Raw genomic sequence first — 22,295 nt, 5'->3', positions numbered from 1 at the left:
CACATTGGCTCTGGCGCTAAGTAATGATCATTTATCTATACACTCTCCAGCTTCAAGCTGAACCTGTGGCTCAATTCTTTCATGCCTCAGGCCATGAATTCGGCGCGAAATGCTCCGAATGAAGGACCCACCACTCGTCATATCAACAAACACCTCTTGCTCACACCTTCCAAACACTTCCAGTTAGCACTTATTGTCGACTATTCAAAATGTCTCGTCCAAGCACTGCAAGAGGTGTCTCCACCACCAACATCCAAGGTGGCAGCTGGAGAGTTCTTGAAGGCAAGATCGCCATTGTTACCGGAGCTTCACGAGGAATTGGTGCGGCAATATGCGAGAACCTGGCAGCCAAAGGTGCCAGCCTTGTCATGAACTACACCTCTGATAATAGCGCTGCAAAGACCGAAGAACTTGCCAAGCGCCTTCAGGAGGAGCATGGCATTCAGACTCTGCCTGTTCAGGCAGACATGGGTAATGTCAATGGTCCAGCGCATGTCATCAATATCGCAAAAAACAATTTCGCTCACCCAAAGAGCGGAAAATTCCAAATCGATATCATCATCAACAATGCAGGTGTAGCTAGCAAGACGGATATCGAAGACTGCACACCGGAAGAATTCGACCGCTTATATCACGTCAATGTTAGAGGACCGCTTCTTCTTATCAAGGCAGCAGTGCAATACTTGCCTCACGATCGCAGCGGAAGGATCGTGAATTTGAGCAGCGTAAGCTCCAGTCTGGGCTTCAATGGAGACGGAATGTATGGGGGAACAAAGGCAGCACTGGAAGCCATGACGAGAACCTGGGCCAGAGAACTAAGCGAGCGGGCAACTGTCAATGCCGTGAACCCTGGACCAGTCGCTACCGATATGTACGCTGGAACGACACCAGAATTCCAAGGAAAGATGGCCGGCTGGACGCGCAATACCCCTCTTGCAGCAATCCGGCCCGACATCGATCGCAAGGATCTTGTCGACAATGCTGAACTTGCTGGAGGTAGACCGGTAAGTTGTGACGGTAGTTTTCTAGAGACTTCTCACGCTGACGTATCCTACTTAGGCTTACGACTACGAAATCGCAGGCGGTAAGTCCATGTTGGGTATGCCCAGCGTTGTATCTTGGCTAACGTCTACACAGTGGTGGCGATGCTCTGTACTCCTGATAGTGCTTGGTGCACAGGCTCCGTCGTTTGTGCGAATGGAGGGTTCAAGTTCAGCTACTAATTATCAAAATGAATCGCACGCCGTAGACGCGTTCTATACTGCAAGACTACGCTGTTCGTGCTGTAGCCCGGTACTCCACAGCAGCGCTTCCGGAAGGAAATCACGTAGTGTGACCAATTTACCCATAGGAAGACTGCAAACGCATCAGACGTGAACAGTTTCAAGAGAGATTCGCTTTCTTGGCGAGGTGCTTATGCAGCTGTCAGATTCGCTGACCACGTGAAACAGAATGCGGAATGGTAGGAAACGGCAAAACTGGCTTTGAGTTTCGTGTGTAAGTCATGAAACCGAATCTTAACGTGACGGCTGCAGTCACACAGGGTCATCACCACTGACCACGAGGACGGGTATGCTCCTCCCTCACTGGTTTGCTTACCGCAGAATTTCCGAATAGCTATTGCCTGAAGGCAATGTATCACCAACTGCGGCACGCTGAATAGTGCGGGAAGTTTGATTGTAAGGTAGCTGCTCGTTCCGTCCACTGATGATGAATAGCACAATGTGCTCAGTCACGCTTTTGATACAAATACTGGCTGCTCACCTACAGGAGAGCGACAGAACACTCAGCATCAGCATCCACAGCAGCATTCCTTTGGCAGGTCCAGTCTTTACCAACAACATATTCATTTCAAGCACTACATTCTTTCAACAACCATTTACGCAAACATCGACATCATGAAGTTCGGAACTGCAGCTTTTGCTCTCTCTGGCCTCGCCGCCGGCGTCGTGGCCGCTCCTGTCGCGCAGGTAGGCTCGTTCATGTCTTCGTCGTATTGTATCGATTGTGCTAACTTTGAGACTTAGAACAACCCTCAAGGTTATACGCCTCAGAATGCTCAATGGAATGCAGCTGCTCAGCCGCAGAACTTCAACCCGGCGCAGAACGCCGCACCGGCACCAGCTCCTTATCCTCAGCAAGGTAGCGGCAACGGCGGTCTTGGTCTTCCTTTGATAGGAAACCTCGCTTCCCCGCTCAGTGGGCTTGGAGGAGGCAATGGCGGAGGTATCGGCGGAGTCGGACTCAGCGGAGGCAATGGTGGCGGTATCGGGGGTCTCGGCAATCCATTGGATATGGTGAAGGGCTTGGGCGGAGGTCTGCTTCCTCTCCAGAAACGCCAGGGCGGCTCCGCCAATGCTGGGGCCAATGCTGATGCCAATGCCTGGACCAACGCTGATGGCTACGGCGGTGTCGGTGCAAATGGCTTCGCTAATGCTGACGCTCACGCTCAAGGCCAAGGTCACAGCGGCAACAATGTTCAGATTGCAGGTCTCCCATTTGTGGGTAACGTCGCCAATGCACCTTCGGCTGTTCTCGATGTTGCTCAGGACGCTGTCGGCCAGGCTGCTGGCAGTGTCATGGGATTTGCTAACGGACTTATGGGAGGCAATGCGCGAGCTGGTGCCGGTGCTGGTGCTGGTGGCTTCTCTGCTCCTGGCAATTACTAGTCGGAAGACATTGGGAGCATCTAGCCATGATCTTGACCTCGGAGGCACAACACTCGACACAGCATAGGGTTTCAGGCGTTCTGTAAATTAGATAAACATTGACGCAGCTTCATAACAATCAATCTGGCAGTAGTGGAGGCACTGGTTTGAGTGCTCCCCGCTTGTTTTTACCTCTGTATGCATATGACCCGAATGCTGTTTTCCCAAAAATACAACAGCGATGTCTGCGAGACACATGATTGATCCGCCGAAAGTGGCAACAATGTAGGCCTGTTCTTCTGCCTTCCCAATTCCCCCAAGTCCTGTAGCACAAGCCATACATCGCCCGAGTTATGCCTTTCTTGCTCTCCGAGTATTAATTATGCATGTTCTGAGCCTCTGTTCGACTGCGGATGCTCCGACTTGCCTCAACCATGCAGCCAATTCTCCGTGTGACTGAAACTCTGCATCAGTATTATACAAGCCTTCCCCGCTCGCGAACTTCACCGTGCATCGAGTCCATGTTACGGATTCTCTTTCTGTCCTCCGTGGGGAAGAAGATAGTGCTCTCTCCGCTCTTGACCCTGAGAGAAATCGTATGGATGTCCTGCGCCTTGGTTTTCTGCCACTTCTGCATCTTCTCACGGAATGCATCCACGATATCTCGCAAGCGAACACCGTCGACGCGGTGCACATGATGCCACCATCGTTGCATATTGCCAGCCGGGTACTTGAATTCGACCAATATGGAAGCCGAAGTTGGAGGAGGCTGAGATAGCAGCATGTTGCGAAATCCTCCTTGCAGCCGCACTTTCTGACTCAGACACTTCTTGACGAGACCTACATCGAGGCTCATCCAGTCGTCGTATAGCGCGTAAGCGGAATCGAGCTTGAGGTGACGGTGACCGCGGCATCGTCCGGATTCGAACCGCAGCAAAGACTTGTTGTAAATCCCAACAAGCCAGGGGTCCGTGTTGTTGGGTACGTAAGTTGGTCGGCTGTAGCTGGTGCGGGCGAAAGTGTTGCGCATGTGACGGTGAGGTCCGACAAAGAAGCAGCTGATAAAGCAGCAGGGTAATTTCCATCGCCCATCGAAAGAGATGCCTGGAAGCCGGGGGTCGGTGATGAGGAACGCGCGCTGCTTAAGAAGCGGCGAGGATGCCACGACGTCGCGCTACTGCCGGCAGACTGCTCGTGCCCCAAGAATCTGGAAAGGCCCGAGCTGTAGGAGCACATTTTCGAGTAGTTTAACAACTGCAAAAGTTCGGTTACTGGCTGACTTCGAGGCCTCGACTGTGCGTTGCGCAACATGAGCGTTCGAGTCACTGTTGGAAGGAGTGAAAGGGACTGCGTGAGATTGAGGGATGTTCGGACCAGGTTGCCGACCAGACTCGTGCGCAGTATGATCGCTCATGTTGCTTCAGGGTACCCATGAGATCTTGTGTTGGGTTGATTGTCTTGGTGCATATATAGCTCAGGCGAAGGACGCTAAGTGATTTTGCCAAGAAGTGAACAGGAGTTCACCGTGAGTCACTGGGAGTCAATCGAGGCTAAGTTTGAGCATGCTTATGTTAACACCGTACAAGCTCTTGACTTAAATTAGGTTACGGGGTGTATACAGATGCGGAGTCCTGGTTTTGTACTTTTATCTCCGTCAGTGTCATTGGGTCTCACTGATAAATGAATGAATGAAGAGAGCATGTGCGGCGCATCGTTGCTCGAATCATTTACTATATCCGGGTGCCGCTCTCATGAAATGCATGCAACAAGCTTGCTGCGGGCAAAGACAAAGAACTCGTATCAGCAAGCAATGACTTCCGTTTCGTCTGCGAAGGGGTCTTGGTCGTGCAATTCTGACCTAGGCATATTGCTCCCACATTCATGTTCATATGTAAATCCACGCTTCTCGCGTCCTTGCAATTCATGCTCCCAATAACCTACAAATTTTCGATAAGAATTGTCAGCTTTGTGTGCACTTTGCCTATGGTGAACGAATGTGGTTCTCAAAAGCTAGCCGAATAGCTTACTTTTGTTCGAAAAGTTCAGCTATGACAAACCCTGCGTCCTCTCAAGCGCTCGGTGTTCGATGCCTTAGGCAGAGGCCCTAGCGGACTCGGGTGAATGACCAATGCTCTCTTGTAGACCGTGTAGCATCAATGCGCGTGAATACTGCTTCGTCACACTGCTTCTGTGAGAACACAACCGTCTACAGGAGCAATAGAATGGCGGGGCCGTCGTCGTGCTTCCTCAAATCTCCCAATCCCTGCCGTATAAGCCCGCTTCCGCTACCGCTGGTACTATGCCTCTCGCTAACTTCTGAGCCTCGATCGTGCACGACCCGGGTTCTCGCCTAAAAACCGGCTGCTAAATCAATCTATATCGACAGCAAATCGCAGAGCTCGCCTTGCAACCTCCTCCCTTACTCGACTCTTCGTTCTTCTGAGCCTGCTCAGCCGCCAGCAGTCTCGCGCGGAGAACTTCTTGGCTATGCTCATAAGGAAAGAAGATGTCGTGCTCGCCATTGGGACCTCCACCCCTGATTTTGATGTCGATTCCATAGATATAGCCCGCTTCGGTTGTGTTAATTATCTGCAATTTCTCGCGAAGAGCGTAAACCACATCTCGCAGTCGAATACCGTCAGCGTTGCGGACTGAGCAGTGCCATAAGAGCCCATTTCCCGCCGAATACCGGACATAAATACGAAGCTCTGCGCGAGTCGGAAGAGGCTGACAGATCAGCATATCGAGGTAGCTTGCCTTGGAGTGCGTGTCCATGTCCAGACAAGCCTTTGTGAGTTCCAGATTGAGTTCCATCCAAACATCGTAAAGCCCCGTAACATTTTCCAGCTCTGAGTGACGATACACACGACAGTGTGTCGGAACAGTCTGCAGCAGTGACTTGTTGCGATTTCCTGCGAGTTCGGATAGTTTCAGGGGTTGCCTGAAGGATGACAGACCATAACGGGGATGCGGAGGATAGAGGCCTCTGTAGTTGGGATCCAGAGTCACAAAATCTTTGCGACATTGACACCGAACGCAGTAAACTTCGAGCGCACGGTTTGCAAGACTGTCGTCTGCGATGAGGCATGCACACTTCTTAAGAAGCAAAGAGCCCGCGATAACGCTGCGCCAATGCTGGCAGACTTCTTCCGCGGCGATGATATGGACAGGATCTAAGTGCATAAGGATGCTCTCGAGCAGTTCGACGACCCCTAAAGTGCGCTGGGAGGCTGAGCTTGGGGTCGCGGGCTCCTTCTGCTTGGGTATGGCGACCGGATCGTCGCTTGCTGGGGTAGACAGTGATGAAGACATCTTTGAGCCGAGCTGCTTGACCGAAGAGGAAGCGCAATGAAATATTTTGAGCTGTGTCTGATTTTCCGCGGATATTCAGAGGTGCCAAGACCGTCTGAGGACAAGAAACAAATTTGAGCTCCAGTGGTTGGCGCTAGTGGAGTCTGCCAAGAGTGAAGTGAATAGGTCTGCCTTAGGTTCAACACTATTTATTGAGGGGCGATGAGCAACCAACGGACCCAGCCCGAACCATTATTCTGGATCCCTATTTTGTGTTAGCAAGCGCTGGTATCTCACCAAGCTTCGAGAGGTGATCTTGAAATCTCGCTTGAGTATAGTCTTACGCAATCGTTGTCGTCCATGCTTTGTGCTTCATAAATTCTATGTGGGTGACACTGCACACACTGAAAGCAGGCGATCGAGTCTTCCCTGATCTCAAACCAGTGCGGGTCCTTGACGTCGCAACAAAAGCTTTTCGGTCTAGGCTCGAGTGGAAGTCTGCAGATCCGGGCAGGTATCAAATGTTGACCGCTGGCATTGGAGCGCTAACTTTGGTCCAGTGCTGATATCCGGACACAGGAGGAAGCCATCTCAGGGACAAGAGTGTAAATTCCGAGAGCGCCCTGCAACGACATCCTCCTCGAGCTGCCAAGATCCCAGTGATGGGATATGACAGAGTCAAAGGTCCAGCCAGCGCTCCCACGCCACTGAAACTGCGCAAGTCTGCGATGAAACGTTGGCCGGTTAACGAAGTCCTCGACACTGTCATGTAGAGGTTGATCTTTCAGCCGCCCACAGCCAGAGTCCTTGTCCAGATCGACTTTATCTGTTCGTCGTGGGCCTATCAAGAACGACGATCTACCCCTTTTGCTAGCAAAGTGTTCGCGTCGCAGACATCGTCAAGGAAGTGCGAGAGCGAATCGCAATGACGCCGGAAACCAAGTTGGAATACATCTCATACTTGTTCGGGAGTAATGCGTATCCAAGACAAGATCAGTGGCTGGGTGAAGGGCCCGAGACTGGAGTTCTACGGACTTCGAAGAAGCTCAATCCACACCCCTTGCACGCTTGCGCGAGGCCCAACATGGCAGGCAGCGCGCTGCGGAGCTCTCCAAGGCACCATCACTTAGGGATATTGTTGTAAGTATACGCTGGCGGGGAAAGATGTCAATTGGAACAGACTCCACCTCCAGGATTCCGGCAGGACTGTGCTTCGGCGCAAATGGATTCATCGTCTCCACCAGATGAGTCTTGAACCCTGACAGTGCCGTGAGAGGCAGAATTTAAAACATCCACTTTCAAAGCTCTCTTGCTTTTTCCGTCGGCCTTCGGTACGCAACCTCCTCGGGCCAACTCATCAGTGAAAGAGGCGTTGAGGGATTCCCCAGCACTCAGATCGCAGTCATTCCTGGGAACCAAACTTTACCAATCCTGTCGACTTCTTTGATGAAGCGCGGACTCTCGATCTGCATATTCCCTTTCTGCTTTGCTGTCTTGGGATCGTGGTCGTCAGGCACATAGAAAGGATTCCGCAGCAAATTTACATAAGCAGTCTGCAGAGCTTGAAAGGCCTAGTAAAATGAGGTTAGACCTCGAAATCGATGACTCTCGCACCCGATGGACTTACTGGTGTGAGATCACTATTCTTCAGCCCCAACACCCCCAATTTCGCCTCCTCTGGACTTCTCGCCTGCCGTCCTTCCATGTCTACAACAATCACGAGCTTGATGCCTGTGTTCAGGAGCCAGCCATACATAGCTATCCGCTCGTCCAGTGCGTGGAGAAGTCCGAAGTCGTGGCCGACTGTCTTAGAAGGTATCCGTGCTTCGAAAATGTCCAGACAAGAATTGAGCATCATGTGGTATTCTAGCTGATCTCGCTCTGCGGCATATTGCGAGTCCGTTGAGCCGGTTGCTGGGAAAAGAGCAATGTGCAGGGGATTGTTGCTCCGGCCGATTATGCCAATGGCGGCAATGGATGGGGCGCGGTCCATGCTTCGATACTTATGCTTTTGCTGGCTTCTGATCTATCGCAATTTTCAGCTGTAGATCGCTGTATGCAGGTTGATCTTCTTCTGGAAGGCTAGATGTGAACTTGTTCGGCTGCGTGTTTCTGAACGAATGAGTATCGTGTTGTCGTGAGAGTGACTTGGGAATTTCGGAGGAAAGTATGGCCGACCTCTGCTCCGAGCCAACATCCAATCAGCAGCCACACATTTGATGACGCTTGGACTGGGAAGGTGCGACCTCGACCTCATCGCCACAACACCACCCTTCATTCCTCTGCTGGCCGTCGTCTTCCTCTCCACTTCACTCCACTCCATTTCCTTCTTGAACCGGTCAAAATGCTCGCGACGTCGCGACAGGCAGCATTGGCGCTGCGCGGTACGCTTTCAATGCCTCCGCCCGGCCGTGTGGGCAAATTTACTGACAGCTCCTCCAGCCAAGCCCATGACCGCAGTCACGCCGTTCAAAGTCGCCGCCGCCTCGATATCGCAATCTACGAAAAAGCCAGCACAGGAGGTCGCGCCTGTTCGAGGATATGGTTCAGGGAATGTCAAGGGCAACCCAGGCCCGCCACCGAGCATGAAGGCATTGAGTAAGAAGATGGACCAGGAGGTGCCTTTGGCTAGTCAAGAGGGGAACAAGAGCGCCGTGCAATACGCACTGTAAGCATGAGAAAGGACTGAAATATGGGGGCAGAGGACACAGCTGACAGAGGACACAGCACTACCCTCGATTCCATCGCCAACTGGGCGCGTCAAGGCTCGCTCTGGCCATTGACTTTCGGACTCGCCTGCTGCGCCGTCGAGATGATGCACCTTTCTACGCCACGATACGACCAAGATCGCCTCGGTATCATTTTCCGTGCTTCTCCGCGTCAATCCGATGTCATGATTGTGGCAGGCACCCTCACAAACAAAATGGCTCCCGCGCTGCGACAAGTCTACGATCAAATGCCAGACCCACGATGGGTCATCTCCATGGGCTCATGCGCGAACGGAGGCGGATACTATCACTACTCATACTCAGTGACAAGGGGGTGTGACCGAATTGTGCCAGTGGATATTTATGTGCCAGGCTGCCCACCCACGAGCGAGGCGCTGATGTATGGCATTTTCCAACTGCAGAAGAAGATGAGGCATACCAAGATCACGAGAATGTGGTACAGGAAGTAGAGGAAAGAGGCGTGGACGGAAGCGGCATACGTGTTCTGGCGTTTTGAGGAGCGGGAATGCTACAATAGGACACCACTACCCATCGTGTTCATATGTACATATTGTGGAATGATATGCTAAGAGTGATCATTCAGTCTCGCCGGCTTCGAGGACATACCTGCCATCTGCTGCTCTCTAGCGTTGTTTGCGTGATGGTGGCACCGCGTCTGCTTGAACAAAGAGCACTTTTCGGGGCGCATCGTTTGCTGAAGCAATTTCTGCAAGCATCCGCTTCATTCTGGGCGTGTCTCGGGTGAGTATTGAACTGGCAAATAACCAGAAAGTCTGCCTACATATACAGAAGACCGCAGCATGATTCCGCAGCACAATCCTAACTTGGACAGAGACCTCCTACGCCATGGCCGTCATCGACGAACTCCCCGGTGTGTCAATCAGCATCCAAATCAATGGCCAAGCTCTCCCAGAGTATCGTGACGATGACATCGAGGATCCCGAGCGCACAATCAGCTACATGATCGAGGCGATGCCTAACCAGATCTTCGAAATCCACGCTCTCGCTTCTCAGCAGAGTTGCTTCGCCGGCTCTTCTTTGGCAGTTCAGTTCTACGTGGATGGCAAGTATGTCGATGGCGCTCTCATTGATGCTTCGGATTGGAGCGCAAAGAGTGGAGCTAGTGCTAGGAGTCGTGGGAAATACGTGAGCAGCAACATGCTGCGGAGATACCAGTTTGCTTCGCGAGAGCAGCAAATTGAAGTCGGTGAGGATTTTCTGCTTTGTGTTCGGCCGCGATTGGGGATGCTGACAGTTCACAGTTGAGCGCAAGAGTGCCTCACTGTCGTCTCGCACTCGCACCTCGGGTATGTCGAGTAGGACTCCCCTCCCCTCCTACAGGGATATCAGCAGACGGTCTGCTGCCTCTACTACCGGCGATTCATGGGTCGACGTCGCCCCTCCGAAATCATCATCAGCTACGACGACGAATTCAAGTACGGCTACGGCATCTTCTGCCAGATCTTCTGGGAACTCCGCTACTTTCTCGCATGCTTCGAGCACGATTGGTGAAATTTTGGACGCCTATGCTGCCAGTCCAAGTGCAACGGCTTCTGACAACTCACCACCGACTACGTCCGCTGCATCCAACGCTGAAAGTACCACTGTTGGTGCGGATACCGATAATCTCGAAGAGCTGGGTACCATCAAAATCATCGTCTGTCATGTTAATAAGAAAGAGCCGGTCCTGTTCGGACAGCGCTCGTCGCAGACTTCGCAAATCAGTGACACGAAGCAGAAGGCCATCAAGGACAAGGCTGGGGGATTGCTTGTGAGGTGAACATATTCCAGTAACACCTGCTCATTTCAGACAACTAACCTGCAGTAGGTTCACTGCGCCGCAGCTGGTGTCTCCAGTCACGACCTGGGATGTCGATGCTGCTGGTGGAGATGAGAACAAGGCCGTGACATTTGTCTATCACTACCGCACTCTGGGTAAGCTCATTTTCTCCTTCCTCACACTTGGCCCTGGACTAACAGCAGCTGCAGAAATGCTCGACGCCTTGGGTGTGCTGCCCAAGGAAGATCGACTGCTTCCACCGGAGGATGCCAGGCTGGAGCCGGTGGAAGAGGAGGTTGGGGAGGAGATGGAAGGTATTCAGCCTCATGCAGGAGCAGAAGTTCGGCGCCAAGGTCTTCGAAGCGATGCGGTAGCTCAGGATAGTCGCAGAACCGTTTCAGAAGTTGTCTTTGTGCCCCGGGCAGCGGGTGAGGATCGAAGTCGGGATGAGGTTGAGAGTGGTGATGACTCCGAGAGTGACGACTCTGAGGATGACGATGCACCGAAGTGAAGGTTGCGAGCCTAAAGCCGATTAGTCTGCTGCAGGTGCACTTCACGTTCAGTTGTGTCTACGCCGCTGAATGCGCGAGAGCGATGTCGCACACCCGCTGAATCAAGGTGCTCGGCGCACCTCACTGGTGCTGCCGCAGCTGCTGCTGGAAAGCTGTGGAAGGAGCGTTTGGCAACTGAACCTCACCTTCACTTGAACTGACGATTGCTCCCATCCAACTGCTGCGGTCTCCATAAGCTCTTCCATCACACCAACTTCTCATGACTACTTCGTCACTAACATCAGCCTCAACGCCCACTAACACATTGACTTTGTCTGTACACAGGAATAACAGCTTGCTACACCCTCTGCGCGTCAAGACAGCCACTCCATCTCAGATTCGACTTTCCACTTGCGCAACTCCAGCGCCAAGTCATCGCCATGGCAATCCATCCTTCGTTTCCGGAGATGCCTGTCACAATCGTCGCTAACGGCACTCCCCTCATCGAACATGAAGACCGAGATGCGACACCAGATCATGAGGACCTGGAACGCAACCATGTCGTTCGCTACATCGAGATCCCTGATGCATCGGCTAACAATGGGTCGCCTTCCGACTCCGGCATTAGCAGTGACGACGACGCTGTCCCTTTCCAGATTCACGCGGGCCTTCATGGCCTTCGGCCAGACTCATATGCCGGCTTTGACGGGCCAATTACCGAACGTGATCAATACGGTCTCGCAATGCACATCTCAGTCGACGGCGATGAAGTCGATTCTCTACTCGTCTACCCGGCTATGATCCAAAGCCACTACGCCAACGGCAAGACTTGCATCTCAAAAGGCCAATACATTACAGCCGATAGCGTGCTGCCGTACCGCTTCAGACCCATCAAGCTGATCGACGGTGCTATGGCAGCCGCACGGGGCATGCGTACTGATGCAGAGAAAGCGAAGCTCGAGCAACTGGGCAAAGTGAAGACTTGTGTATGGCATGTACGCAAGCAAGGTCTAGCTACGCCTGCACTAGCAAGTGACTTTCAAGACAAGAGCATCCACGGATTGGACGAAGTGGATCTCAAAGGCAAGTCGCTCAGCCACAGCATTGGGTTCGGCGAAGCGATCCCAGACCGAGGAGCAGCTGCTCTATCGGAAGTTGATCATCTCAATCTTGAGAAGGGTCCGGTAGCGATCTACGAGTTCCGCTACGGCTCGCGAGGTAAGAGAGCCGAAGAATTGTGGCGGCCTTCACATGCTAACAGAACATGATAGACGCACTGAAAAAGGCACACGTTATTCCTCGGACGCCTAGCCCAGAACCTGAGGATCCAGATGCCGATTTGCACAATATGACCCGTGAAGAACTGATTGCTTCAGCTTTGGCGACGCGAAAGCGTGAACGCGAGCAGAATGCACAGACGATGCAAGTCAAAGAGGAGATCATGGAAGCAGAAGGTGGTCCCATCAACCGCGGTCCGATCATTACAAGACAATTAAACACAGTAATGTGCATCGATGACGATGACGAGAACTTCCACGAGGAGCCACTCCCGGAGCCATTAGCAAAGAAGTCGAAGATCCAGGAGGACCTTACCGCAATCGACGACGACGAAGAAGATATTGAAAATCATGCGGGGGCTGAGGAGGAACCTCTGTTCGTGCCAGAGAGGCAGCCTGATACTGAACTGCCAGAGCAGGAGGAGTACGATTTCTATGGCGAGTTTCAGCACCGTTTCGGTCACAATCTAGACGCTTCTTGAGTGGCCACTAATGAGCGCCTAGGCAAGCGCGAATCATGACTGGTTGAACGGTCGCAAGGAAATCAGTCAATCGGAACATCGGCTGCTCTGATACTAAGCGACATCGCCATTGGGACGACAGCCATCAGTCGGGTAAAACTAATCTGTCTCACGATGGATCCGACCATGAGTAGTGCTTCTCTCACGAGACCGCGACTTTGACTGAGGGCGGCACGAGGCGAGCAGAGGGTTGCAGCACTCAAATCGGACAGCGTTTGTGGGAACAGCTATGAGCTGTGAATTATCTATCTTTATGCTTTTAGTGGGCTTGGAAGAATTGCGTTCAGACGGCGGCGGGACCGAAGGTTACTGCGAAGCGGAAGGCGCATCTTTGAGCCCGAACATGCGCAGAGAATTGGTCCAGGCCCTGTTTCTTGGTTAGCCCACGATCATGAAATGCATCTTTTCCACTCACGCTTCGGCCACTTCTTCCACAGGGACTCCTTTTATCCCCGCCACAGCATACGCCACATGCGGCATCGCACAAGGCTCATTTCTGCCTTTCACCATGAATTCCTTCGCCCATTTCTCCTTCTTCACCGCTTTCGGCAGCTTCGGCACGTCGTCGCCCTTCAAATACTTCGCACTCGCATGACTCGGCCTCATCTCACACCATGGCCCATCCGTCTCAATCTGCAACCTCTCCAACGGCACCTCTTTAACAACCGCACAATTCTCCTCCGTCTTCATACTACACCCATTAATCCCAATATCAAACCCCAAATCCACCAATCTCCGCATCTCTTCCGCACTCCCCGTAAAAGAATGCACAACACCCCTCTTCGGCAACTTCTCCAACCTCTCCTTCAGCATCCTCTCAAAATCCTCCGCCGCAGCCCTCGAATGCAAAAACAAAGGCATCTCCAACTCCGTCGCCAAATCCAACTGCCAAGCAAAATACTTCAATTGCGTTTCCTTATCACTCAAAAACAACCGATCATAATCCAATCCAATTTCTCCAAACGCCGTTGCTGTCCCTCGATCCCGGCTTTTGATCGCCAAGGCTTTCAATTCCTTCAGCATAGCTTCCGGGCCTGTAGGATACGAATCGAAAGATTTGGCTGAGCATGGGTGTACGCCAACTGTGGCGAAACAGAGTCCAGGATATTCTTCTGCTAGTTCGATTGCTCCGCGGGATTCTTTGAGATCGGAGCCTGTGATCATCATTTTTTGGACACCTGCATCTCGGGCGCGAGAGATAGTGTGGATGAGGTCGTCTTCGTGGATGCGTTTTCCATGAGAAATGCCACGGAAGATGGGATCGGAGAGGTTTATTCCGATCTGTTACTGGGAATTTGTGTTAGGGTTTCGATCTTGAATTGGTGAGTGGATCGGTACGAGATACAGACATCTGCAAATCTCATGGTAGGCTTAGGCGTTGTGGCCGCTTGGCCATCTGTCGTTGATGAAGCCATTCTTTTTGTGTGCGTCAGAAATTGTCTTGAGAAAGTGCTTGATCTTGTTTGGAGAAGAGGAGCTCGCAAATGGAGCGGGACGCGGGCTTTCATGTATCGAGAATCGCGATGACTCGATCAGGTTATGACTGGACAAAAGGTGGGACGCCTGGTGTCCAGGTGAAGTGAAGACGGTGTCGCGAAAGTGGCGCGAAGCCACGCGCCAAGATTTGTGTTACATCATCAGGGAGGGACGGCTGAAGAGGCAAGTCCGATATATGTAGGAGGGTAAGATAAGATTGACACCGTACATTGCATGGGGCAGTCACGATCGAATAGTTGACGTTGACAATGATGAATAAAGTACATGATTTCCCAAGTGGTATGTTACAACGTTGAAACCCCTCAAGAATCCATCTCGCTGTGCAATGATCAGACTTGTTTCCCTTTCACCTTAGACATGCCATGTCCAGGAACCTCAGTGGCCTTTTGCAAAGGTGCTGCAGCGAGACTGGCATCATTAGTCTTCTGCGCTGATGAGCCTCCTATATCCATCATGCTTATGAGGTATCAACCGAACTGATCTTGTATCGCGCTCTATGGAGCCACCAACTCAAAACTTGTAACGAAACTCTTCCTCCTGTTCCCACGTCTTCGATCCCTCAGTCTGGAGTGGCTCAAATCTGTTCTTGACCGGCACTTTGCCTCTCTGGTAAGCTGGCGTGCTCGCAAGTGTGTGGTAGGAACGGCGCCTGCCTGCTGGGTGCGGCGGATTCTGGAGCCAGTCTTCGTAGTGCTCGGATTGAACAATTGAGAAGCGTGGAGCATGCTTGGAGTCTGTCAAACGACGGGTTTCAAGTTCACGCTCTAGCTTCGATGGGCCTCGAAGTTGCTCATGACGCTCGATTGGGTCTTGGACGATAGGCTTTTTGAAGGTGTGGTGGGCGGTTTCCTGGGCATTCATCTTGAAAAATGGTCGAAAAGTCGAGGACTGTGGCGTCTGTGAGCTGGTCGTTGAGAGTTGTGAGGTTTGCTTGAGCGATCTTCTGTATCTGTGCACCCCCTGAAGAGGACTTGCTGTGCCAGCGTTCAGGAACCGATGGACTTGTTGTCTATTGATCGATGACTCCAGTAAGTAGCAAGAGCCATCTTATAGCTAACGCGAGGGCGAATGCTGCGCTGCATGAGAAAGTAACAGAGCGATAGAAGAGACTGTCTCACAACAAGTATTGTGACTCTGCGCCACGAATGTCCGAGACGTTTTAGCCCACGCTGTCTCCAAAGCTCAGTGAGCACCAGGTACGATTTGCATATCGAGACAGTCGCCGACCTAAAGTGTGCGAGGACATTCTGGAAGACTCTCGTCGGAGAGCAAATCGCCAAAGTGCCTTCGAGCATGCGACAGCTGTTCGTCTTGCGTTCCGGAGAGGACGATGTTGACAGGCATTTCTTGCTGAGTGAGGCCTACCAGCCTTGAGATTGATGCCGAAAAGGCGAGACACGAGCTGGATCTGGCGCTAAGTTTCACATTTCAGTCGTCTGATGACTAGACTCATTGACGCCTTAACAGAACGCATCACTCTGGAATTCTGGCGAGGCTCATGTGGAGCGCCTTGTAAATGATGCGATGACACTCACACTTAGGCTGACGTGCAGTTGCCGAACGCGAACACTCCGCAGAGAATCCAATGTGGCTTGATATCGTTTCTGTCGCTGTCCTTTTCAAGTCTTCACGACGGGTCTTTAAGCTTCAACATCTCGCGAAGCAGGGTCTTATTCTCTTCCCATTGCAGGTATGCCAGTGCCTGCAGGAGGCAATCTGCCAGATCGTCGAGCTTTCCACCAGCAATCTTCTTCGCGCCTCGCTTGTTCTGCTCGCTGAAGGCTTCTGCTACTTCGGCAGCTTGCCCTTCAAAGCAAAGAGTCACGCCACTCTCACTGAGAGCACCCATCACCCATTTCTGCGCCAGAGCTACTTTTTCCTTCTTCTCAATTTTCGTGCGAGCAAGCCGCTCCGTGGTAGGCAGCGAAGCGTTAGATCCGAAAATCGAATTTGAAGATGTCAACACCGGACGCTGGCCGGAGAGCCAAAACTCAGCAACTCGTTTTGGTGCAATAGCAAGTGTTTCTGGGAAACCGACCAGAGACAGATCGGAAGCCTTCAGAGTCTCCAACGACGCCCAAAGCATGCTTTCGAGCATGTTCACGCGCACAGTCCATTCTTGTATAGCAGCCGCACCACCTGAGCGAAAACGCTGACGTTCAATCAGAATGTTGTTTGGCTTGTGGGACAGCAGGGTCTTGACCAGACTGTGAGCTGTCTTCGCCAGTTGTGGCGGAGTGAAGGCTTCAGTATCGATCTTTTGCCTGCCAGTTCTGCCTTGTTTCTGATTCATCTGATCATTGGGTTCTTGCAGCGGACTGATCTCCGGCGCTGCAGGACTCAGCAGATCTCTGCGTGTCCATGTCGAGACAGTAAGTAATCGTGATGGATCCCCGGTCTCCGGGGGTTGCTTGGCATCAACCACGCAATATGCCAAATTCCGAATGCCCATGTCTACGCTGACTACTTTTCGGCTTGCCCTCGAGACGCCAACTTCGAGGCTCCGACTGAGGGCATGTTGTAGAGCGGCTTTGGTCCCTGTGCTCGCCGAGCCAGTCAGAAAGGCCAGATATTTGAGTTGGAATGCCTTGAGGTGGCTCAGGCTGTGCGTGGCAGCCATTAGTGCTGCTCAGACTATCGAGTCATCCTTGGAAGGCATCATTTGTCAGTCGTAGTTATCGCCATCGTGCGAGGTCCGTTGGCGGCACGTCTTCACGTGTTTAGCTCAGCATGTTGGAATTGAGAAAGGGCAGACGCGTTTAGGAGACCACGCGACACGCTAGCCGTTTCGGCGGCCCCAATAAGCCGAGTATCTGGAACGCTGCTGCACGCCGTAGACGACGTTGAGTCGATGTCGTCCCGCCGGAGGGGAAGGGAAGAAATTTATTGTAAGGTTAGTAAGTGAATCTCGGCGGAAGACAAAGCGGTGATGTCGTCTATCAGGCATGTCGTCGTCGTGAGCGCATTCCTTGGCGTCCAGGATGTGCCGGTTCCGTCGTCAATAGCCTCAGTTAGCCCGGAGCTTACGTGGTGCATGTCCGACGTTCAAACACCACCTTTCACGAAACAACCACCTCTCTCCCACCGAGCGCCATGCACTGCTGAGTTGACGGGCAACATGACGATCTGTGATGGCCAGGGACACTCCGCACGACCGAGATGCCGCGCGCAAGGAGGGCAGCGGCGAAGAGGCTGCCGGCCTTCTCCAGGACAATCGACTGTCCAGGGACGATTCGGGCGATGAAGGACGCACGCTCCAAGAGAAGCCACCATCGCCCGTGAAACAAGAGTCAAAACCACCTGCTCCGAGACGACAATCGAGCTTTGCACAGATCCGCCCAAACGGCGAGCCTCGAACGCCACATCGAGTGCGCTTCGATGTCGCCGAACCTGAAACGATTGGCGAGGCGGGGCCGGAGTGGATGGACGATGAGGACTACATGAACGGACATGCTGCGCCAGGAGGACAACATCGAGCACCGCTCTTGACTGGCATCGAGGCTCCCAGCGTCTCCCTCGCCAACGACATCGAATACAGCGATGAGGACCTTCTAGAGTCTGCTAGGCCGAAGAGTGGTATGGCGAGTGCCTTTATGAACATGGCGAACAGCATCATTGGAGCGGGGATCATTGGACAACCATATGCGTTCAAGCAAGCGGGTCTTTTGACAGGCATTGTGCTCTTGGTCCTTCTGACGATCACGGTCGACTGGACGATCCGCTTGATTGTCAAGAATTCCAAGCTGAGCGGAGCCAACTCTTTTCAAGCCACGATGGAGCACTGTTTTGGCAAATCTGGCCTCATTGCCATCTCTGTGGCCCAATGGGCTTTTGCGTTCGGAGGCATGATCGCCTTCTGTATCATTATTGGAGACACAATACCGAAGGTCTTCTCCGCCTTCTTTCCTTCGCTGCACACCATACCGGTAGTTGGACTTCTGGCCGACCGCCGAGCCGTGATCGTTCTCTTCACCCTCGGTGTCTCATACCCTCTATCACTATACAGGGATATTGCAATGCTGGCCAAAGCATCGTCGCTTGCGCTCGTGAGCATGGGCATCATCGTGCTCACCGTCATCACACAAGGCCCACTCGCACCAGCCGATATGAAAGGCCCAATCAAATCCAGCCTCATCGTCAACGCAGGCGTGTTCCAAGCGATCGGAGTGATCTCCTTTGCTTTCGTCTGTCACCACAACAGTCTTCTCATATATGGCTCGCTGAGAACTCCTACCATGGACCGATTCGCCAAAGTTACACATTGGAGCACATCGATCTCCATGGTTGCTTGTCTGATCATGGCACTTTCCGGCTATTTGACGTTCGGCAGCTACACGCAGGGCAACGTTCTGAACAACTTTCAGGACGACAATATCATGGTCAATATCGCCCGATTGTGCTTCGGCCTTAACATGCTCACAACACTGCCACTCGAGTGCTTTGTCTGCCGCGAAGTCATCACAGAGTACTACTTCCCGTCGGAGCCGTTCAACCCGAATCGCCACCTTATCTTTACGACTTCGCACGTTCTCACAGCCATGGCTATGGCGCTTCTCACCTGCGATTTGGGCGTGGTTTTCGAATTGGTCGGAGCGACGAGTGCTTGCGCTTTGGCGTATATCCTGCCGCCTTTGTGCTTTGTGAAGCTCACGAAGCGCAAAACATGGGAGGTGTATGCTGCGTATGTTTGCATTGCATTTGGATGTATTGTTATGGGTATCAGTCTAATACAGGCTGTTGGAAAGAGTATACGAGGGGATGGAGCGGCCACGACATGTTCTACGAGTTAGACCATAGATCTGTAAAGAATATGATGATGTTTGATGTGAAGCCATCTTCTGGCATGGACCCAAGGCTAGGAGTGTAGCTGGTAGTGCCACTCCGCATCTCAAGCTGCCAGTACCTTCAGCGGCAAGTCCGACATACGTGTACCGAGCGTGGCTGCATTTTCACACGCTACCACAGCCCTCGAGGCTAGCAACTACGCGTACAGCACGGCTCACTGGCCAACTCCTGATGATCATGGTCTACTGAATGTGATCTCAGCTTCTACCCAAGATTCCCTCATTGTATTGCACGCTTCACTTGATGCACCGGACGAGGAAGCCATCTGGAGCAAGCCACGTGCCACGTCGGCCAGACAGCCGCAGCTATAATTTCAGCTGTATAGCTGACCCAAAGTCAAAAGAGCAGAATCAAGTCCGCGGACCAACCTACACAGCAGAAGCGGTCAACGTGCAAGTAGAGCCGGGGCAGCGATGGCTTGGCTTGGCGCCCTGTCCTCTTGCCCAAAATGACTAGCTCAGGGCCCAATTGACACTACAACACGTCTCCCCATCAAGCCACAAACAGAGACCATCTTTTTCCAGTAGTCGGACCTATGCACAGCTGTTAGCCACTGGCTTCGTGCAGGAGGACTAGCAGGGAGAGATCTCGAAGCATAGACCCGCGCTGCCAAGCGTGGCTGTTATCCTGAACGGACACAGGTCCTCGATGCTCTTGGCGATGCATGTGGCGTACTGAGCCCAGGGACTTCGACACGGAGCCTCCGAAAAATATCAGGCGACTCATCGGGCGTGGAAGCCACATGGCGAGCACATGGCACTCGAGCCTGTATCGAAGGTGCATCCAGAGCATCTTGGTGTAGGTTGTGCAGCGGGACAATTTCCATTGCTGCCACGAGATGTCTGCTGCAACGAGTATAAGAACGGCGCTGTGCAACGCTTAGATGTCGTGTTCTGTCACTTTCATCAGCTTTCACCATGCGGAATACCCTTATTGTTTTCCTGGCCTCCGGCCTGCTGGCTCAAGCCCAGAACAACCTATGCCAAGGTTTCCAACAGCTGTCCAAATACAAACCAGCTCTCGACTATTGCAAGCAGAACTATCCGCTCGAAGTCAAGACAGTGACCGCTACGACCGTCGTGATAACACCAGTCGCGACTTCGACCACAATTGTAGCCACTGCAACAGTCACGGGCGCTGGCTCCAAGAAGGAGAAGCGCCAGGTGTCAGATCTCATAAACTTCGCCCTTCTCAAGCTCAAACAATATTCTGTCCAAAAGAACGTTTGCGCATGCATCCAGTCTGGTGCTACGACTCCGTCAACATTGATTGTTACTGCAACGACTACGGCAAGCACGAGAGTCTCCGTCGTGCAAGCTACGACAACAATAACAATATGCCCACAAGGCTGCCCGGCTGGCAAGTTCTGTGACGGCTCTGTCGCAGGTGGAGCCTGCAAGGACTTTTGCGCAGCAGGTTGCACAGGAGATGAATACTGCGACAAAGCAAAAGCTCCTGGGACGTGCACGAAGTACTGTGCGAAGGGCTGCGACTCTGCGAACGAATACTGCGATAAGACTGCCGTGCCTGGCACATGTACGGCTAAATGTAAAGCTGGCTGTACGGCCGGAGAATACTGCGACAAGACCGTCCTTGCAGGGCTCTGCAAGCCTAAATGCGGTGGCTCATGCCCTGATAACGAGTTCTGCGACGAAAGCACTCCGGAGGGAACTTGCAAAGCGTACTGCGGCACAGGATGCGACGAAGCCAACGAGTTTTGCGACAAGAAGACTGCGCCAGGTACTTGCACAATCAAATGCAAGTCCGGATGTTCGGACAGCCAGTACTGTGACAAGAGCATTCTTGAAGGCCAATGCAAAGCGAAATGTGGTCTCGGATGCGGCGACAATGAGTACTGCGATCTAACCACACCTCTGGGCACTTGCAAGACGTACTGTGGAAGCGGATGCGCAGAATCTACAGAATATTGCGGCAAGACTACCGCACCTGGAGCATGTCAACCTAAGTGCAAGAACGGCTGCACTGCAACGCAATACTGCGATCTGGACACTCCGCAAGGCGAATGCGCAGCCAAGTGTCCTGCTGGCTGCCGCGACTCTGAGTATTGCGACACCAGCTCTCCCACCGGAACTTGCACACGCAAATGCTCTGCCGGGTGCGGAAAAGATCAAGAGTGCGATATTACTTCGCCTTTGGGCACGTGTACAGATATATGCAGTCCCGTGTGCGGCTCTTCAGAATTCTGCGATCATGGGAAAGCAGAATGCTCGCCAAAATGTGCTGCTGGTTGCGGCGAACAAGAATACTGCGATACATCAACCGAACAAGGAACCTGCAAAGCCTACGTCTGCGAAGCCGATTGCACCGAAGCGAATGGCAAATACTGCGACAAGGGTACTTGCAAACAACTCTGCAACGGCTCCTGTGCCGAGAGCTCCTACTGCGACGCCTCTGCCGTCCGCAACGGCGAATGCAAGAAGAAGTGCTCTCCAGGCTGCAGTGGGACGGAATTCTGCGACGTCTCAACTATCAGAGGCACATGTCGCAGAATCGGTTGCAACGAAAGAGGAATGTGTCCTTGGGACTATAACTGTGGCTGCCAAATTGATTCTTTCCGACAAGGTACACCGGGGATTTGCACGAGCTTCAGCGACAGTAAGCAGTTTGTACAGTGCTTCACTGAGAACCCGACGCCGCGACCGTGTTCGAAGGATAATCCTTGCCCGGGCAATGCTTACTGTAGTGATTTGGGATGTCCTCAGGGACCGATTTGTGCGCCGTTCAATCCGGCGTTGTGTAAAGAGAAGCCGCTTGCTAGGATGTTCAAGAGGGATGGAAGTGCTGGTCGATAGTGGCTGAGGGTCAAAGCTGTGTGTCAGACGGTGGTGTTTGCGTTATCAGCATTTCCAGCGCACTACGGAGAAAAAGTTTTCATTTGCGAGCTTTTAAAGAACCACGGTCGTCCGGCTACGTTCCTTACATCCTCAATGACAAAATCGCAGAGACTCTCGTTTCCTTGCGCGAGAGCTGTCCTACAGCGACTGCACCATGGAATGTAGAGCAATGGTGACGAATTTGAGAGATGTTAGGAAAGAAATCATTTCACATCATCGACGATGGAAGTCTGCTGCTGATCAAACTAGTGGATACCTCAATGCTCTCTGCCTCAGACGCCCAGCTAATGTCCCTAAGAACTCATGCCCAATTCCAAGAAGCAATAAAAACGAAGCGAAGCAAAGCAAAAGAATCGATACC

The 22,295-nt window shown here is 52.5% G+C and overlaps 13 protein-coding genes across 13 annotated transcripts; 7 read left to right on the top strand and 6 right to left on the bottom strand.

Annotated features, from left to right (window-relative positions):
* Positions 1–209: 209 nt before the first annotated feature.
* Positions 210–1,223, top strand: RHO25_006416 (uncharacterized protein; the record flags this gene model as incomplete). Its single annotated transcript, XM_023597244.2, has 3 exons — positions 210–1,004; positions 1,060–1,084; positions 1,138–1,223. The coding sequence occupies 3 exons, from the start codon at positions 210–212 to the stop codon at positions 1,221–1,223; spliced, it is 906 nt and encodes a 301-aa protein (XP_023452363.1).
* A 675-nt stretch (positions 1,224–1,898) lies between these two features.
* Positions 1,899–2,669, top strand: RHO25_006415 (uncharacterized protein; the record flags this gene model as incomplete). Its single annotated transcript, XM_023597243.1, has 2 exons — positions 1,899–1,970; positions 2,028–2,669. 2 exons carry the CDS (start codon positions 1,899–1,901, stop codon positions 2,667–2,669), a joined length of 714 nt encoding a protein of 237 aa, XP_023452364.1.
* A 454-nt stretch (positions 2,670–3,123) lies between these two features.
* Positions 3,124–3,678, bottom strand: RHO25_006414 (uncharacterized protein; the record flags this gene model as incomplete). Its single annotated transcript, XM_023597242.1, has 1 exon — positions 3,124–3,678. The coding sequence occupies one exon, from the start codon at positions 3,676–3,678 to the stop codon at positions 3,124–3,126; it is 555 nt and encodes a 184-aa protein (XP_023453018.1).
* A 1,334-nt stretch (positions 3,679–5,012) lies between these two features.
* On the bottom strand, positions 5,013–5,960 carry RHO25_006413 (uncharacterized protein; the record flags this gene model as incomplete). The annotated part of the gene is made up of 1 exon (XM_065602784.1): positions 5,013–5,960. The coding sequence occupies one exon, from the start codon at positions 5,958–5,960 to the stop codon at positions 5,013–5,015; it is 948 nt and encodes a 315-aa protein (XP_065458856.1).
* Positions 5,961–7,330: 1,370 nt separating this feature from the next.
* RHO25_006412 (uncharacterized protein) lies at positions 7,331–7,932 on the bottom strand (the record flags this gene model as incomplete). Its single annotated transcript, XM_023597241.2, has 2 exons — positions 7,331–7,510; positions 7,567–7,932. The coding sequence occupies 2 exons, from the start codon at positions 7,930–7,932 to the stop codon at positions 7,331–7,333; spliced, it is 546 nt and encodes a 181-aa protein (XP_023452369.1).
* Positions 7,933–8,283: 351 nt separating this feature from the next.
* On the top strand, positions 8,284–9,117 carry RHO25_006411 (uncharacterized protein; the record flags this gene model as incomplete). Its single annotated transcript, XM_023597240.2, has 3 exons — positions 8,284–8,323; positions 8,382–8,607; positions 8,667–9,117. The coding sequence occupies 3 exons, from the start codon at positions 8,284–8,286 to the stop codon at positions 9,115–9,117; spliced, it is 717 nt and encodes a 238-aa protein (XP_023452367.1).
* Positions 9,118–9,514: 397 nt separating this feature from the next.
* RHO25_006410 (uncharacterized protein) lies at positions 9,515–10,959 on the top strand (the record flags this gene model as incomplete). Its single annotated transcript, XM_023597239.2, has 4 exons — positions 9,515–9,875; positions 9,931–10,444; positions 10,497–10,603; positions 10,658–10,959. 4 exons carry the CDS (start codon positions 9,515–9,517, stop codon positions 10,957–10,959), a joined length of 1,284 nt encoding a protein of 427 aa, XP_023452368.1.
* Positions 10,960–11,379: 420 nt separating this feature from the next.
* On the top strand, positions 11,380–12,698 carry RHO25_006409 (uncharacterized protein; the record flags this gene model as incomplete). Its single annotated transcript, XM_023597238.1, has 2 exons — positions 11,380–12,157; positions 12,211–12,698. The coding sequence occupies 2 exons, from the start codon at positions 11,380–11,382 to the stop codon at positions 12,696–12,698; spliced, it is 1,266 nt and encodes a 421-aa protein (XP_023451644.1).
* A 345-nt stretch (positions 12,699–13,043) lies between these two features.
* On the bottom strand, positions 13,044–14,152 carry RHO25_006408 (uncharacterized protein; the record flags this gene model as incomplete). The annotated part of the gene is made up of 3 exons (XM_023597237.2): positions 13,044–13,104; positions 13,153–14,018; positions 14,087–14,152. 3 exons carry the CDS (start codon positions 14,150–14,152, stop codon positions 13,044–13,046), a joined length of 993 nt encoding a protein of 330 aa, XP_023451643.2.
* Positions 14,153–14,744: 592 nt separating this feature from the next.
* On the bottom strand, positions 14,745–15,095 carry RHO25_006407 (uncharacterized protein; the record flags this gene model as incomplete). The annotated part of the gene is made up of 1 exon (XM_023597236.2): positions 14,745–15,095. The coding sequence occupies one exon, from the start codon at positions 15,093–15,095 to the stop codon at positions 14,745–14,747; it is 351 nt and encodes a 116-aa protein (XP_023451640.1).
* Positions 15,096–15,861: 766 nt separating this feature from the next.
* On the bottom strand, positions 15,862–16,854 carry RHO25_006406 (uncharacterized protein; the record flags this gene model as incomplete). The annotated part of the gene is made up of 1 exon (XM_023597235.2): positions 15,862–16,854. One exon carries the CDS (start codon positions 16,852–16,854, stop codon positions 15,862–15,864), a length of 993 nt encoding a protein of 330 aa, XP_023451639.1.
* Positions 16,855–17,365: 511 nt separating this feature from the next.
* RHO25_006405 (uncharacterized protein) lies at positions 17,366–19,024 on the top strand (the record flags this gene model as incomplete). Its single annotated transcript, XM_023597234.2, has 1 exon — positions 17,366–19,024. The coding sequence occupies one exon, from the start codon at positions 17,366–17,368 to the stop codon at positions 19,022–19,024; it is 1,659 nt and encodes a 552-aa protein (XP_023451642.1).
* Positions 19,025–19,996: 972 nt separating this feature from the next.
* On the top strand, positions 19,997–21,892 carry RHO25_006404 (uncharacterized protein; the record flags this gene model as incomplete). The annotated part of the gene is made up of 1 exon (XM_065602783.1): positions 19,997–21,892. The coding sequence occupies one exon, from the start codon at positions 19,997–19,999 to the stop codon at positions 21,890–21,892; it is 1,896 nt and encodes a 631-aa protein (XP_065458855.1).
* Between the last annotated feature and the right edge of the window lie 403 nt (positions 21,893–22,295).

The sequence above is a fragment of the Cercospora beticola genome, chromosome 4, assembly GCF_033473495.1.
Source record: "Cercospora beticola chromosome 4, complete sequence".
Taxonomy (NCBI): domain Eukaryota; kingdom Fungi; phylum Ascomycota; class Dothideomycetes; order Mycosphaerellales; family Mycosphaerellaceae; genus Cercospora; species Cercospora beticola.
The sequence above is the reverse complement of the archived record's forward strand: the minus strand, read 5'-3'. Positions and strand labels throughout refer to the sequence as shown.